The sequence below is a fragment of the Dermacentor silvarum genome, chromosome 11, assembly GCF_013339745.2.
Source record: "Dermacentor silvarum isolate Dsil-2018 chromosome 11, BIME_Dsil_1.4, whole genome shotgun sequence".
NCBI classification, from domain to species: Eukaryota; Metazoa; Arthropoda; class Arachnida; order Ixodida; family Ixodidae; genus Dermacentor; species Dermacentor silvarum.
This window is the reverse complement of record NC_051164.1, coordinates 7,450,318-7,466,954: the sequence shown is the minus strand read 5'-3', so window position 1 is coordinate 7,466,954 and position 16,637 is coordinate 7,450,318. Positions and strand designations below refer to the sequence as shown.

General features: G+C 49.6%; 1 protein-coding gene across 1 annotated transcript in view; it reads right to left on the bottom strand.

Annotated features, from left to right (window-relative positions):
* LOC119432413 (arrestin domain-containing protein 3) overlaps nt 1-16,637 on the bottom strand; it is an 85,446-nt gene that overhangs the window by 5,063 nt on the left and 63,746 nt on the right. The window contains exon 6 of the mRNA XM_037699581.2: nt 10,972-11,086. Within this exon, the coding sequence (XP_037555509.1) occupies nt 10,972-11,086 (115 nt within the window). The remainder of the gene's footprint in view (nt 1-10,971; nt 11,087-16,637) is intronic.

Sequence of the window (16,637 nt, the reverse complement as noted above, 5' to 3'; positions counted from 1 at the left end):
CACTCACTCACTCACCCACCCACTCACCCACCCACTCACCCACCCACTCACTCACCCACCCACTCACTCACCCACCCACTCACCCACTCACTCACTCACTCACTCACTCACTCACACTCACTCACCCACTCACTCACTCACTCACTCACCTCACTCACCCACCCACTCACTCACCCACTCACTCACTCACTCACTCCACTCACTCACTCACTCCACTCACCCCCACTCACTCACTCCACTCACTCACCCACTCACTCACTCACTCACTCACCCACTCACTCACTCACTCACTCACTCACTCACTCACTCACTCACCCACTCACTCACTCACTCACTCACTCACCCACTCACTCCACTCACTCACCACTCACTCACCCACTCACCACTCACTCACTCACTCACCCACTCACTCACTCACCTCACTCACTCACTCACTCACTCACCCACTCACTCCATCACTCACTCACCACCCACTCACTCACTCACCCACTCACTCACTCACCTCACTCACTCACTCACTCACCCACTCACTCACTCACCCACTCACTCACTCACTCACTCACTCACTCACTCACTCACTCACTCACCCACTCACTCACTCACTCACTCACCCACTCACTCACCCACTCACTCACTCACTCACTCACTCACTCACTCACCCACTCACTCACCCACTCACTCACTCACTCACTCACCCACTCACTCACTCACTCACCCACTCACTCACTCACTCACCCACTCACTCACTCACTCACTCACTCACTCACCCACCTCACTCACTCACCACTCACCTCACTCACTCACTCACTCACTCACTCACCTCACTCACTCACCCACCCCACTCACTCACCCACCTCACTCACTCACCCACTCACTCACTCACTCACCACTCACTCACCCACTCACTCACTTCACTCACCTCACCCACTCACTCACCCACTCACTCACCCACTCACTCACCCACTCACTCACTCACTCACTCACCCACTCACTCACTCACTCACTCACTCACTCACTCACTCACTCACTCACTCGCACTCATTTCAAAGGCGTGAGTGCGAGTGCGAGTGAGTGCTGGTGAGTGTGAGTGGAAGAGAATGTGAATGAGTGCCAGTGAGTGTGAGTGCAGGTGAGTGCCAGTGCGACTGAGTGCCAGTGAGTGTGAGTGGAAGTGAGTGCGAGTGAGTGCCAGTGAGTGTGAGTGGAAGTGAGTGCGAGTGCGAGTGAGTGCCAGTGAGTGTGAGTGCAGGTGCGTGCGAGTGAGTGTGAGTGGATATGAGTGCCAATGAGTATGAGCGGAGGTGAGGGCCAGTGAGTGTGAGTGGATGTGAGTGCCAGTGAGTGTTAGTGAGTGCCAATGAGTGTGAGTGGAAGTGAGTGCCTGTGAGTGTGAGTGAAGATTAGTGTGAAAGTGACTGAGTGCTGTGTGAGTGGAGCTGAGTGTGAACGTGACTGAGTACTGTGAGTGTGCACGTGATGAGTGCTTCTGGGTGTATAGAGGTGAGTGTGAACGTGATGAATGCTCCTGGGTGTATAGAAGTGAGTGTGAACGTCAGTGTGAGTGCAGGAGAGTGTGAACGTGGTGAGTGCTTGTACGATAAGCGGAGGTGATATCGGTCCACCTTGCTTCAGGAAAAATGGACGCACGTTGTGACTGTCGTTGTGACGTTGAGACGCTGCAACATCTGATGTGCGAGTGCAGTGCTTTGCGACGGCGCGTGCTACTCTTGCCCGCGTTTACCGCGCGCAGAACCTCCCCTGCATGACGGTGGAGGACTTCCTGCACCCCTCGGGCTGCACATCGAGCCACGGCAAACTCTTCCGCGCACTGCTGAACTTTGCCGACGACGTGGGTTTGGTCGACCGCCTGTCGGCCTCCCCTGTGGGCTCCCGGCGGCTCTTTCGGAGCCGCCCGGGGTGCTGTGTTGGCGTTGGGGTCCGGTGGGTGTCTCTCGGCGGCTAAGCCCTTCCTCTGTTTGTTTGTTTGTTGTTGTTGTTTTGTTTGTTTTGTTTTTGTTTTCATGCGGCGTGCGATGCCGGGCGGCGTGTTCTCTCTCCGACAGCGTGCGACGTAAACCGCGCGCGCCTGCGGCGCCTTAGATGATGCTGCTGCTGCTTCCGCTACTGCGCCTGCGACCTCTTTCCCTTCTCTTATCTTTCAGTCCCCATCCCCTGTGCAGCGCGGTTGAGGTGTCCTCTATTGAGATACAGTTATCGCGCTGCACTTTAACCCAATCTTTCCAACTATAATATCTTCTCTGCCGACGCGACAAGGTGGCGCCGGGTGCTTGCAGGAGCGCGTATGAGACGGTTGTGCCCATTTATGGTCCGATCTTGCGCCCGCGTTCCTGATTGAACCAGACCGTGTCTCGTGTTCCTGACCGCCGTGGGAATCTCCGCATGGCTCCCATTGGTCGAGTTAGTGCAGCCGCTCTTTTCGACGCTAGCGCCAAGGCGCCCTTAAATTAGGGCCCTTACAGGCGGGCGATACTGTATAAAAATGTCATCATGGCAACAGAAACAGAAGCGGCGTGTCACCTCCTCTCTATAGCAGTTCCTTTTTTTTTCTCTGTTTTCATTACACTGACTTGGCCGGCTCGCTAACCGCTCCGCTCTTCCCCCGCCCCCACCTCCATGTCGCGCGCACGGGTTGTGTGTGTGCGTTTTTTTTTTTTTTTGCCTGTGCTCGTCACGTTTTTCTTGTGCGTGTGCGCTAGACCGCGCAATAGTTTTTTTTATTCAACCCGCAAAGACACGCCACGCGCGAGCACACATATAATGCCCATGCGTCCTCAAAATCATAAAGACGCAATGACATTGTTCCAGATTCAGTGCTGTGAAGACAAAACCCCGGACGGGATATAAAGAGGGAGCGCCCTGCGCTGTAGATAAGAACTCAGCTTCCTAACTTTTTTGCAGTTGCTGTCATGCACTAGTTGCTCTGTTTCTCCATGTGCGCTCGCCCGTAGCGATGATTTAAACCAGTGCGTTTTACGTCTTGTTTACCTGCCGTTCCCTCGATGATCAGCGAGTGGCAAGCTCTGAGCGAACGCTGTTCCAAGTTGGCGGCCGCTCGAAGTTATGAAGAAGTTATTTAAAAATAAAGCGTCAGTAACGGAACGACTAAGTTCATTCCGTTCTCTAATTGTTTTAAGGAAATATGAACATTTAAGGCAATTCGAGTTAAAGGTGTATTCTTTAGGTGTTTGAGCGTGCTTCTGGGGTGTTGATCTAGAACGATTCGAAGAACTTCGTACGGATACGTCAATGTTTGTCACCATCAATAAATTGAAACGAAAACTTTAATCGTGCTAGTTTTGCTCTATTTTGCAGTGTTAATAAACCAGCTCTCTTTAATAATTCAGTCAATGAATCCGTTAACTTGTATTTATTAAAACAGAACCTTATTGTCTTCCTCTGCACCATTTCCATTCGTGCAATGAGTTCATTTGTGCACGGAATCCAAGCAATATTGGCGTGCTCCCGCACTGGTCGAACAAGCATTTTGTAGGCCAGCAGATTTGTATCTCGGGTCGCAAGACGAAGGTGCCTTCTCCGAAAGAAGAGTCGCTTTAGTGCATCAGCATGTACATTGATTTCCACTTGAGGGTATTTTGTTAACATGCCTTTCCCATCGGACAGCATGTGTTAAAGTGACAACTAAATATTTACGATGAAAATCACTAGTGAGAGGTGCGTCATTAATAACTGAGTAAAATCAGATATCTGTTTCTTTCTACTAACTGTTAGCGTTACAAATCTTTGCTCATTTAGAGTCATCTGCCACTCCTGACACCAAGAAAAGGCAGAATTTTGTATATGGTGATTATCACTGCCATTAATTTCGCGGTACGAAATACAATAGTCAGCGAATAGACGGATGTTACCATTGAATCGGGAAGACAAATCTTTTATATATATCAAAAATAAAACTAGGACCAAAACCCTGCCTTGGCGTACTCCCGTTGCAACAGGTGCTAAATTGGAAGCTTCGTTATGAATATACATGAATTGTGAGCGGTATAGATCGGCACACTCACTCATGAGTGCACTCACTCACACTCGCACTGATTTCAAAGGCGTGAGTGCGAGAGTGCCAGTGAGTGTGAGTGGAGGTGAGTGCTAGTGAGTGCCAGCGAGTACCAGTGAGTGTGAGTGCTGGTGAGTGCCAGTGAGTGCCAGTGAGTGTGAGTGGAAGTGAGTGCCAGTGAGTGCCAGTGAGTGTGAGTGGAGGTGACTGCGAGTGAGTGCCAGTGAGTGTGAGTGGAGGTGAGCGTGAACGTGAGTGAGTGCGGAGCCTGGAAAAAATGATGGTGAGTGTGAGTGAGTATTCTCCCACACTGCCGACCTATGTCATGAACATACTTTTTAACAGCTAGCCCATAAAGTTAACCAAGGGCTCGTTGTAGACTTTTCGACTGCTTTGCGGCCCAGACTAAACCACTCCATGAGCGCGAGCTGCCTCGGAAGCCTGGGTCAGGCCAGGTAAAGCAACTTTTTGCGTGTCCGGGCCGGGCCAGCGCTTGATATCTCCGGGCCTGGGTCGGGCTCGGCCTTGAAGCCATGGGATGGGGTCGGGCCCGACCTTTACACTGTGACGTAGCAGTTAACACAACCTTTCATACGCCCTGAAGACCGGTCACACTCAAGGAACAGATCAATCTCAAGATGAGTTCCCACAAGCGTTGAAGACGAAAAAGCCGATGTGATGACGATCATGTGCAGCCTATGAAGAAGGCCGAAGAAATGCCCACAATACGGCGGGCCCGTGCAGTACCGTGCAGTTATCTAGCCCAGACAATGGGTTATCACATACCGGGGCACAGACTTCGTGGTGTAACGCGGCGTTATCCAGAAAAAGAGGGCGGCTGTGCAGTACACGGCCTTTTAACGAATGATTGAACAACGCATACGCGACGAATGTACACTACTCTAATCGGGCTGTTTAGTTTTGTCGCGAATTTCGCATGCGGACCAATAGTAGTCTTAGGGTGCTTGTCTTTCCTTCTCCGCAATGAAAGGATGAAACAACCATACGCTCATTCATTCGTTCGTTCATACATTTACTTATCTTACACATTGTAACTAAGATGAGCGTCAACTAACCTTGAAACAAGGTACAGTAAGAGGATTTTTGTCCTAAACGCTGAGGCTACTTGGTGGAACAAAAGAACTAGAATGTATTCAATGAAAAGAGTGGACATGCCCATTGCTGTGAATAACGCCCATTGAAGAATGTGCAGTACATTACCGAGAATAAAAAAAAAGGTCGGAAGGTGTTATACTCTTGTAACACAAGGCGAAAGGCCGCTGAACGTTTGGTAATACATGAAGTTATACAATCGGGGTTGGACTTCTTTGCAATACATATTGGTAATGTATGAAGTTATACAATCGGGGCTAGCCTTCTTGCGAGACATAATGAGCCGCAATGGTATGTACACGCATGGCACTAAGGCGACCTCCTGGACGCCACATGTGAACATTAACGTAGTACCCAAAGTGCAGCATGTTAGTGCACGCACTAGGCCACGCATTTAGTCAGCGAGATGGCTGTTACGTGACGTGTGCAATCACGCACTCGCTAGGCACACTTTCAGTAAGCGGTGGCTTCAGGGAAGCGTGCTCGTCTCACACCGCGCAGGCCCGTGTTCGATTCCTACCCAGACAGAAATGTACCAAATTTTCTTTTCAAAGCCACTAATTTACTTTGTTTACCTCTCCGAGAAATGCTACGTGAATCCGACCAAATTTTGCGGCGTCTGCCATTTTTTGTCACGGCGCAGTTTCGCCAAGGTCACCGTCGAGGGAACAGCCAGCATAGACACCTAAGGCTTTCACCTTAAAGAGCCCCTAAACAACCTCAGATATTTTTTGCACACTTGAAGTAAAGGCGCATCGAGTTCAGAATGCCGTTACGATCAACGATGACAAACGCTGCAGCGCTACGCGCCGCGGGCGTGCCACAAAAAAAAAAAAAAAAAAAATGCCGTCCTTCTCTCCTGGCCTTTCCGGTATCCCCAGCGGTTGTCACGATGTCACCAGGGTGCATCTGGTGATGTCAACCTGGTCGACGATGTCGTTTGGCCGAGCAAGAACCTACGACATCCGGTTAGTCTGCTAGCAGGCTAACCTAGTCTGCTTGTGCGCGCTTGCGAATCGGTAATTACAGCCCGCAACGCAAGTGCCAAATCGCTCGCGTTCCAACAAAGTCGTGCTTAGCGGTCTGATTAGCTGCGCGGTTGGTTTGGGTAATGAGAGTTGGTTTTTCTAGACGAGGCGCAACACACGGTCCACAGTGGCACGCTTCGCATGAGCACGGGCCGGCACGGAAGCAACAGCGGGTATACCCGAGAAGCGCTGAGTCGCGGCTAAGGCCCTTTCACGTTACCGGCACGGTAACTCGCCGCACGCCGTTTGCCATTCGCGGGCCGCCGTTCGACAGCGGTTTTGCTCGCGAACGGCGATATTTTCTTGCCGTACGTAGAGAGGATGAGACCGGGACTCATTTGTGCGGCAGCCTCACCACCGCTGATCGCTCTACGGCGCCGATATCATCGCTAGGCCTTTTCCGGTTCCCTTCGAAGCTAAAGCGGACGGCGCTTCGAAATGAATTACCGACGCTCACGAGCTGCAATATTTCCTTTCGTTGTTGTCACGCTTCGCAATAATTGTACACAAAGAAGAAAAGTACGCTGATATTGTAACGATGTTGAGGAACACAGGTTAACAAAGCAACGGTATTTATTAAGGGCGAACCTGTGCCCACAACTAAAAGTCACTGCGGTCGTGAAGAACGCCCGGCAGTCGCGTTCTAAAAACTGGCGTCCAACCGCCTTCTTCTTTCTTCTCGAATGCTGCCTCGTGCGCGTGGCGCGTGCGAGCCCGGGGTCCAACCGGGTGCTCGTGCCACGAAGATCGCTGCCTGTTGTTGCTGAACAACAGCATGGTACGGCGTGCACAGCGTCCAATACGAAGAGCGCGCAACTTGAATGTGGCCAAGCTGTCGCGGCATTATTAGGAGTCCGTAGCCTGCGATGCGAGCACAGCCTCTCTAGCACAGCCGAGCCGGTCGTCTCCCGTGGGTAGCCGTGCGCTGCAGCTGAGCTCGACAAATCTCGTTCTCGAGATTTGTCGGAGTTCTCGTTCATGTTAAACGTTTTACAGCGGATATTGTTTTATTGCGATAGCAATTATATGGACACTTCAACCGGATTTCTGCCGTCGCCGTCGCCGTGAGGTTCCCTATAGATAAAATCTTCGCCGCGCGCCGTATGCCCGAGCGGAAGCGTGCGGGGACGCGCGCTATCACGGAGAGCGAACGCACTCAATCACCCACGCGCAAGCAAGGAAGCGGGAAGCCAGCGCCGGAGGGAGCGCGGGGGGGGGGGGGGGGGCGCACTTCCTCTCTGCCAACAACCGCGCTCGTCGCTCGCCCGCACCGTCTCTTATCTCCACACGGCTCTGACCTTTATGCGCCGTGCATTCGCCGCTCAGTTTCCGTTGCAGCGATAGACCGCACGTACCTACGCCCGCTGCGGCGCATGGGCTCGCTGCCAGCGTTTTGACAGTCGTTGTCTGCAGTCATTCAGTGTGATCTATTCATGTTTGTTTGTGCGCGCTCACACCACGCTCGTTCATTCAGTGAGTAATAGTCGGGCCACATTTTCCAACGCACGCTACACATGCAATGCTGCCCGGATCGGCAGTGCAGCACTAAAGGTGTGTCCCTTCGCACGCGCTGCCCACGGGAAGCGCTTCTCATCAACACCACCGTTTCACACGCCTTACTTCGTATGACATTGCTGTGTTGCTATCGCATTCATTGCTTCGCCCTTAGGGCGAAACTGTGACATTTTTTCATAAAATGTACAATTTATGCATCGCTTTATCTAGCGGAAGTAATTTTGCTTGGAACAGAAGCTGCAGCCGATGTTTTCGTCGCCGGCGGCGGAGGCGCGCAGCTTCGCGCATCGTCGATTGGCCCGTTCATCGTGCAGCGGGCGGTGCGCCGGGCACACCTCTCACGCGGCAGACGTTCTACGGCACTGGAGGTCAGCTCGCCGTCGGTATAGACGTTTTCACGAGGGCACTTCCGACGGGCTGGCGTGGCGAGTATGTGTCAGTGTTGCCTGTTCGGTCTGGACTGTGAGCTCGCCTTGCGCTTGCATGGCGGAGTGGTAGCTTTCCTTCAATGATTCCGTTTATTTTTGTCAGGAATGACTTACGCTCGTAAATAATGGCATATATACTCTTCAAACGGCTACAGGCCAGCACTGTGCAGTTTATGGGTGCACAAACAACCAGCGGAAAATAACGATTTTGGGGACTAAGTGTGTCCACAACACAGCACTCCGCGAGACCACTACCGATGGGGGATGTTCACGCTTAGCCGGTTTCCTGCATCACCTGAGGACTTGGCATTTCAGACTAATGTGAACCAATGCACACATCAGTAAAATAACGCATTGTGGTAAACCTTTTTTTGGCACATTTCCCAATAGGTTGCGAGAATTGTCAGCTCTTCGATGGAATGTTTTCTCGTATGTAGTGGCAGAGGCTACATTTGTTATTCTTTCAAACACGACTTCATTCCAGTGCCTAATACGGGGGTCACACGGCGCACTTTTAATCGTGATCGAGCCAGATATGGGTCGAATTTTTTGGTCGCGATTGGCTTCTTTGCTCAATCTGCGGAAGGGAGCCAATCGCGGTCGAACATTCCGATCCAGATCGGTCTCGATCGCTATCAAAAGTGGCCGTGTGACACCGGTTTAAGACAAATTGGAGCACTCTGCGAGAGAACTAGTCGGTAGATACACTTCGCAACGATCTGGAAAAATCGTGTCCTATGGAAGATGTATGCAGACCCTGTGTCCACCAAAACATCGTCTCTGCGTTCACACGCATCCTGCGCGGCCCTGCCCATAAAGGTAATTAACTTCAAAAGTGTGGTGCTGCATCGAGCTCACCCATCTTTGAGCATTGTCTATTAGCTTGGGCAGCAAGAGAGTGCAAAAACGAACGTGTCAACCTCATCAGCGCGGCCTAGCGCCAGTGCTAGAGTTCGGGAACCGTAATGTGCTAACTGTGCGTGGCGTAGAAACACGCTAAATGAGCCCGCACAAGTAAGAACGTAAAAAAAAAAAAACGGTATTCGCATCGGTACGCGGACAATAGCATCATGCTTGCAAGAATAACAGTAACGAAAAAAATAAATTATTCGCGCAGTCGATCAAGTGAAATACTTACGTGCGTGCAGTGACCGCTTCGCTGACCACTAAGCGCTTTTCACTCACGGTCAGTAGTGGTTTACAGTCATATGCATATGTATTTAGTCGACAATTGTTAAGACTCGACATTACTTTATTATGAACATAGCACAGTGAGACGGTGTAAGGGAAACAAGAGAAAGAGCTGAGATGGCCCTAACGCTGCAATATCTCGCTTCACAGATAGCGCACACGAACAATTCTTGCTGTACGCTATCTCTTCAATACAAACTTCGCGCACGATCTACATTAAGGCTCACCATGAGCGAAGCTTTTTTCAAATTCAGACATTCGAAAGAAAAGCCATTCAAGGTAAACAAACGTAAAAATAATAGGTAAACAAATATACCTTTATAACAAGTCCTGTTATAATCCTATTGGGATTGACAGTATGTGTAAATAAATAAATACTAAATACTAAAAATAAAAATCTAGCACCTGGGCTGTATCAGTTGCGCTGGCATCTGTGATCACTGTAGCGCGTCGGTTCGCTGCAGGTACCGCGCTTCTCGATCACCACGCTTATGCTTTGACATTTGGTTATAAGCACCCTGCGCCGCACCAGATCCAATAAATTTTGCATGATTGAGCTGTTCAGCTGCGTCGGAAGCGTATGGAGTAACCACCGCATATCTACCAACCACTGACACGCGTCGTCGGGCCGCCGGCGCCTGGTTCCAAGCATTGCCCGACAGCTACGTAAGCGCCTGCTTTCGCTAAATGAGGCAACCCTCAACCGCGAAACGTAATGGTGATCCGATTCAATCAACGATACGGTCACATGTGCCCAACAATAACAATGAAATATACTGCTGATAAGCACGCCAGGTCTCGACGAAGCAGACGCGGCTGCCGCCGCTACCGACGACGAAACACCACATCCACTGGCTGGGCTTGCTGTTGCCATGGCACACTACACTGAGCGCTCACGCGAGCACGTGAAACAAGTCAAGCGGCACAAGACAAGCAAAGCCGAAGAAAACAATTGAAATAATCCTGGGCGAAGATCACACAACCGAAGTGCGGCCGGCCTGCTCTCGCAAGGCTCACAGTCCAAAATGGCCGCGTAACATGTTCTGACGCTAGACGTCACCCGTGTCGGCCAATGGCGCTATATATTTGCCTAGGTCTATATAAAGGTCTATATTTGCCGCTAGCGTGTACGTGCCTTAACCGGAAGTGGGCAGTGTAATGAGAAACGCGTTGGCGACGAGAAATGTCACGTGACATTTGGAGGAGCACTCGGCTAGGAGGAGAGACCAGCCGACGAGGAGAGTAGCGAAGGAAAGAGAGAAACGAGCGACGTCCGTGTTTCACTCATCTAATGCATGTAACTCCGCCATTACGACACTATTTCGAAAATTCTCGCGGCTACGTGTTCGTTGTAGACTCGTGCACAACTGCGACACTACAACTAAATTTCGACCTCTGGGTGGTTCAGGGGCCCTTTAATAAGAAGTCCATTGAGTGCTTTGAATTCTTTGTCCACTACCTTATATCTAGGTGTCACCAGATCCCGAGAAATCACGGGCGCGCCAGGTGTCTTACTGGTTTGTAGCATCATTTCTACAATGCAAAGGTTCACTTGGACAAAACGCTGGAGGTTTTGTCTCCTTTTCAACACCAACTTGACGTCATTGTTCAAAGAGTGCTTTGTCACGCTCAGTTTGGATAAATCGACTACGAAGAACAGTCATACCATAGTCGATGCAGGGCTCTTGCTTAGAATTGGGAATCCTGAATGGACAGGTGGCAATAGTGATGGGAAAGTTCATCACCAGGTCATCGCCGGACTTTTCCATCTCCACCCATACCTATAAGTACAATCAGAACAAATAAGCACTTCACAATGACTATATGACAAGAAAATTTAGAGTTTACGGAAATACAAGGTATACTGTTACATCGATGCATGCCATACAGTGGTTTCATCAAACAGATCTGGAGCAAGCACTTTTTAATGCTTAGCACAACGAACTGTTCCCCGAAGTGATCCCCGTGAACACAGCACTTTTTAGTGCTGAATTTTTTAACACACACTGTTTACAGCTCACACATTCAATTGAACACACACCGTAGTAATTCTTCAAAATTGCGTTATTTTAACATTCGTTAGGAAGACTTATGTGTATGTGTGGTAGTCCTTCTAGGCCGGCTTCGAAGTAATTTGGTGTTCCGGCTCCTTCTAGGCCGGCTTCGAAGTAATTTGGTGTTCCCGCATCGGCCTTTAAGCCCTGAAAGTTCCAAACTCCGAGGGTAGTTGACACGTCGGTCATTGTCACGCTCTACACGCAGAAATTTTCGGAAACGCTACATTATCGCCCATAATACAAAGCGGGGGCCATATTATATGCAGTACGCGCACTCTTTCTTGCGGTATCCGTTAGCGTAAACATTCGCAGGTGCGACAAAAATCTGTTTCAAGAAGACGAAATAAACCTTATCCAGCGTCGTCTTCGTTACTACAGGTGACGCGCCATGTGGTGAATTGGCATGTGCGTGCTGCAAAAAAAAGAAAAACCTTGCACATTGCCGCGCAACGCTTGAAACAGCGATGGGCGATCGTACCCCAGCATTTTCCTGAAGTGTGCGCGAACTTTTCACATATTACTCATGATGATGCTAATTTCTTTTCGCGCGTCTCGGGCTTACGGCCGTCACTGCGCGTTGCATAGCGTAGCTTGCAACACCGACACCGCGTTCCAACGCCGACACCGCGTTCCAGGCGACCCGCCTCGTGAATCCGTCTCTCTCTCTCTCTCTCGCACTCTGATAGCGCGCAAAACCTCTTCACCTCGCAGAGCACGACCGTACGAACGCGCCCGCTGTGGACGAAGACGACGACGCTCGAACGCAATCATATGGTTCGCATAAATGCATGCTCTGCAACCGTGGCTGTATAGCCTAGTCATTTCTTCGTCGGCTTTTGCGCGCGTCGGACGCTGGGATCATGTGCTCTCTCCGAGTGGTGTCAGCGGCCACAGGCCGCGGTTCTACTGTTTCTGCTGAGTACTACAAGGTTATTCTGCCCCAACTGCCGACTGTAAACATGTCATTGAACACTGTTTTTCTGCATTGGGATGTGTCTGCCAGGCCATATCGAATCAACGACTTCGAGGAAGAATGTGAGCGACCACAAGTAGTCAATGATGTGGTGTCGATAGGTGCCTAACAGATGAATCATGTCTGGGCATTGACGACACATTCAATGGCCGCGAAGCAAGTGCTCGTAGAAGCAAGGGAACGGCGCATCAAAGGTTAAAGATGCCTTGTCGTCGATCCCAACGAGAGTCAGGTGAGAGTCAAGGTTCATTGGCTTCTTTACGATATCAGCGGCGATGCCATACGAAAAGCACTGGAACCGTTTGGAAAAATTGAGGAAGTGATCAGGGAGACGTGGCTGACCGGGAAATTCAAGGGAGCCCAAACCTCGTCAAGATCGGTGATTTTGAAACTGAAACACGGATTTACTGTCGAAATGCTCCCGCATCAGATTCGTATACAGGACAGCAATACTCTTGTAATTGTGCCTGGAAGACCACCGCTGTGTCTAAGATGCAAGAGATCGGGCCCTATAAGAAAGGATTGTCGTATTCCGCGGTGTTCTGAATGCCCCAAGTTTGGCCAAGAAGCCGACGACTGCAGGAAAACATACGCGACTATGACACGGCAAGATGGCGATAACGACGATACAGAGGCGCTCATGGACGAAGAGGAAGCTGTAGAAACATTGCAGCCTCATAACATTAACCTTTCCTCGTGGGTGCCTGGACCTGGAACACCAGTCACTAAAAAAGGAACTGAGAACGTCGATTCTCCAGTGAAGGATGCGGCAGCAGTTTCGCCTGCTGTGTCTCTAATAACAGATAAAACTTCGGGGGAGCCGGAACCAGAGTGCAGCGGAGTCTTTGAAGCTCCGTGCCCTTCAGTGCCAGTGGTTTCGGCCATGGCGGCTGAAGTGATCCACCAAGAAGCAGAATCAGAACGCCCGGGGACGCCAGTGGCGTCTGCGGGCGCGGTCCCTCCGATGGAAACAGACTCTGTGGACCTGGGAGCAGAACACTCCAAGACGGCAGCAGCGTCTGAAGCCACGCACCTTCCGATGGACGTGGGGACGCCGGAGGCGTACCTATCCATGGAGTCAGAGCCAGAGGACGCAAGCACTATGGCTGAGAGGATGCCTGTGCTTTGTTCGATTGAGGACCAAGGCACGTCAGGGAGGACCACAGAGATGAACAGCACGGTGCCAAAAGCAATATCTAACGCGGTCATGAAGAGGAACCGTGTTAACGCGGCTCCTCGGAAACCGTGCGTGGAGAAACGTCACAAGCACACCTTGTGACCTGTGAATATCACGCCTCAAAGGTATGTTGATCGGCCGGAGCAACGATAGTTTTTTTCTGCAATATGGCTTACTGAAAGCTAGCAACCTTTAACTGCGTGAGCTTGGTCGCACGCAGGAGGAAGGAATGGTTTCTAAATCTACTCTTACAAGAAAACATTGACATTGTATTTATTCAGGAGACTAAGCTTTCATCTAGTGTGCATTTGGAAGAGATGAACCACTTCGTTCGCATCCATTACTCGTTCCATTTTCACCTGCCTGTGGATACAGTGGAGGGACGGCCAATTTGGTAAAGAAACACTCAGCGGTACTAGTATATCCCGAATGGGACAAGGACCGAAACGGCCGTATATGCAGTGTGGATTTGGTGTACCGGAATGAACTATACAAGCTCATTTCGATTCATGCTCCAAATGACGCATCGCTGCGAAAAGAATTATTTTCAGTCCTGAAGCAGTATCTTGACTCACCGTGCCGTACCATATTTGCCGGAGACTTCAACTGTGTTTTACGTGCTTCTGATTGTTCGAAAAAACGACTTCCGGATACTAGCCTACCAGAGCTCCGAAAGCTTTTGAGCGACTAAGACTTGCAGGATGTAACCGAACTTGCACCAGGAAATACTGACGGTTTTACACATTGGCTCAAGGCTTACACATTTTACACTCAAGGCTTGATCGGCTTTACGTGTCCAGCGATCTGTCATCGTATAGCGTGCGCTGTAAGGTGAAGCCCGTCGCATTCTCAGATAATGCATTTGTCACAGCCATATTTGAAGAAAAGGAAAGAACAACAAAGAGGCGCAAGGAATGGCAGTTGTGGAAGCTGAATGACAGTTTGCTGGATGACAAAGATATTTGCGACAGCATTAGGAATCTAATCAAGGAAAAAACTAATGGAGGAAATGTACATGCCATATTGTGGGAAGACTTAAAAGAAGAATTTAAGATGTTTCTACTTACAAAAGGTCCGGAAAAAGCAGCTCTCAAGAAGAGCGAAAAGCTGAGCTTGATGCGAACTCTGGAAAATCTAATTGAAGCCGAAAACTGTCACCCGGGCACCTTTACAGAAGATATGAAAGAGTGCAAAGGACAGCTGCTATCAATCCTGGAGAAGGAGTACAAAGGTGCTATGATCCAGTCTAGAACGGAATCGCAGCTAAGAGATGAGGAACCGCTAAAAATTTTCAAGACGAAAGAAAGACGGCGGGGCCGGAAAAACAGAATAGATACACTACGAAGCGGCGACAGCATTCTCACATCACAAAACGACATCGAGGTGGCTTTTACTGAAGCATGCAAGGACCTCTTCGAATATGGAAGTAACACATGTGACCGTGAACTATTGCAAAAATATGCCTCAACGTTAAATTGCATAAATGACGAGACAAAACAGCAAACGGGTGAGTGCATATCAGAGAGTGAAATAGAATGGGCCATTCGTAAATTGAAACCAAGGAAATCGCCGGGAGTTGATGGTCTCAGCACTGATTTTTACAAGAAGTTTTCATCGGAATTAGTGCCAATACTACGCGAAGTGTACGATGATATTGCGAAACGAGGATTGCTGCCGCCATCTATGCGACGAGGTCTTACTATCTTACTGCCGAAGAAGCAAAGGCAAGTGCCGACAGTGAGCGATTTCCGCCCCATTAGGCTTTTAACGACCGATTACAAAATTCTAGCTAAACTTCTAGCTAGACGGCTTGACTTTGCCCTCGGAAATGCCATCGGTAACCATCGATCATACGGCATCAAAGCACGTCGCATACTGATAATCTGCATGTCATGCGAATAATGTGCGAAGCCACTTCCGTTGATGGATCCAGGGTAGCGGTTTTGCAAGTTGATCTGAGCAAGGCTTTCGACAGAGTAGCACATGACTTTCTCTTCACCTTGCTTATTAAGGCCTGCTACATTGGGGACCGCTGTCTTAAATACATAAGTGTCCGCTACCGACAAGTATCGACGCGACAAGTGATCAACACCAACAATACAGATCAACAGAAAACACCCGTGTACTGAGATTTAGGTGCACGTTAAAGAACCCCAGGTGGTCTAAATTTCCGGAGTCCCCCACTACGGCGTGCCTCATAATCAGAACTGGTTTTGGCACGTAAAACCCCATAATTTAATTTTAATTTTAAAATTTAATTTAATACAGATCAACAGGTCCAATAGGCAAGGATGTCCTATGTCACCAGTTCTTTTTGCTCTGTACTTGGAACCCCTGTGCCGAACTATTCTGAACGACAGTGACATAACAGGCTTCAGTTTTGCAGATACTTCTCTGAAAGTCTTCTCCTATGCCGACGACCTTACGCTTATGTGTGCCTCTAAGGAAGAAGTCCGCCAAGGAATGCAGCATGTCATGGACTTCTGTGAAGTGTGTGGTGCTTAAGTGAATTGTGAAAAGTGCGCGGGTGCATGGCTTGGTGTATGGGATTCAAAACCAACAACGTTTCTAGATGTGAAGTGGACGTCTGAAATCAATAGCTACCTCGGTGTGTGCTTTGATACTGCCAACCTACAGAATGGACAGAATACGATTCGAAGTGACACTTTTGCGGCAAAAGTGCAACAGTGGCACGGAAGAGCTGTCCGATTTTTGAACAGAGCCCTTGTGTGCAATACTGTGTTCTTTCCAGCTGTGTGGTACTCAGCGCAGGTGATGCCCTGTGTGCCGGCACACGTGAATCGTGTACATACATTTTGCGCAACATTTATTCGGGGGTCACGTTTTGAGCGTAAGAGGTGCCGAAAAAAGGCCTAGGGCTTGTAAACGTAGAGGTAAAACTAAAAGTTTTAGTTTAAAACTAAAAACCAATCTAATCATATTATACGTCATTCTTTCAAACAACTAGGCGGTGGTTAATTGGGTGAGTGGGTTGATGGTGCCCAAGGAGTCCCACGTGTGCACACCCTAAAATTCTACAGGGAGGTGAAGCAGGTAGCTCAATTCTTTCAGCAGCGATTTTCTCAAGAGTACCTAAAAAAATGTAAAACGGAAGAGCCTGTACT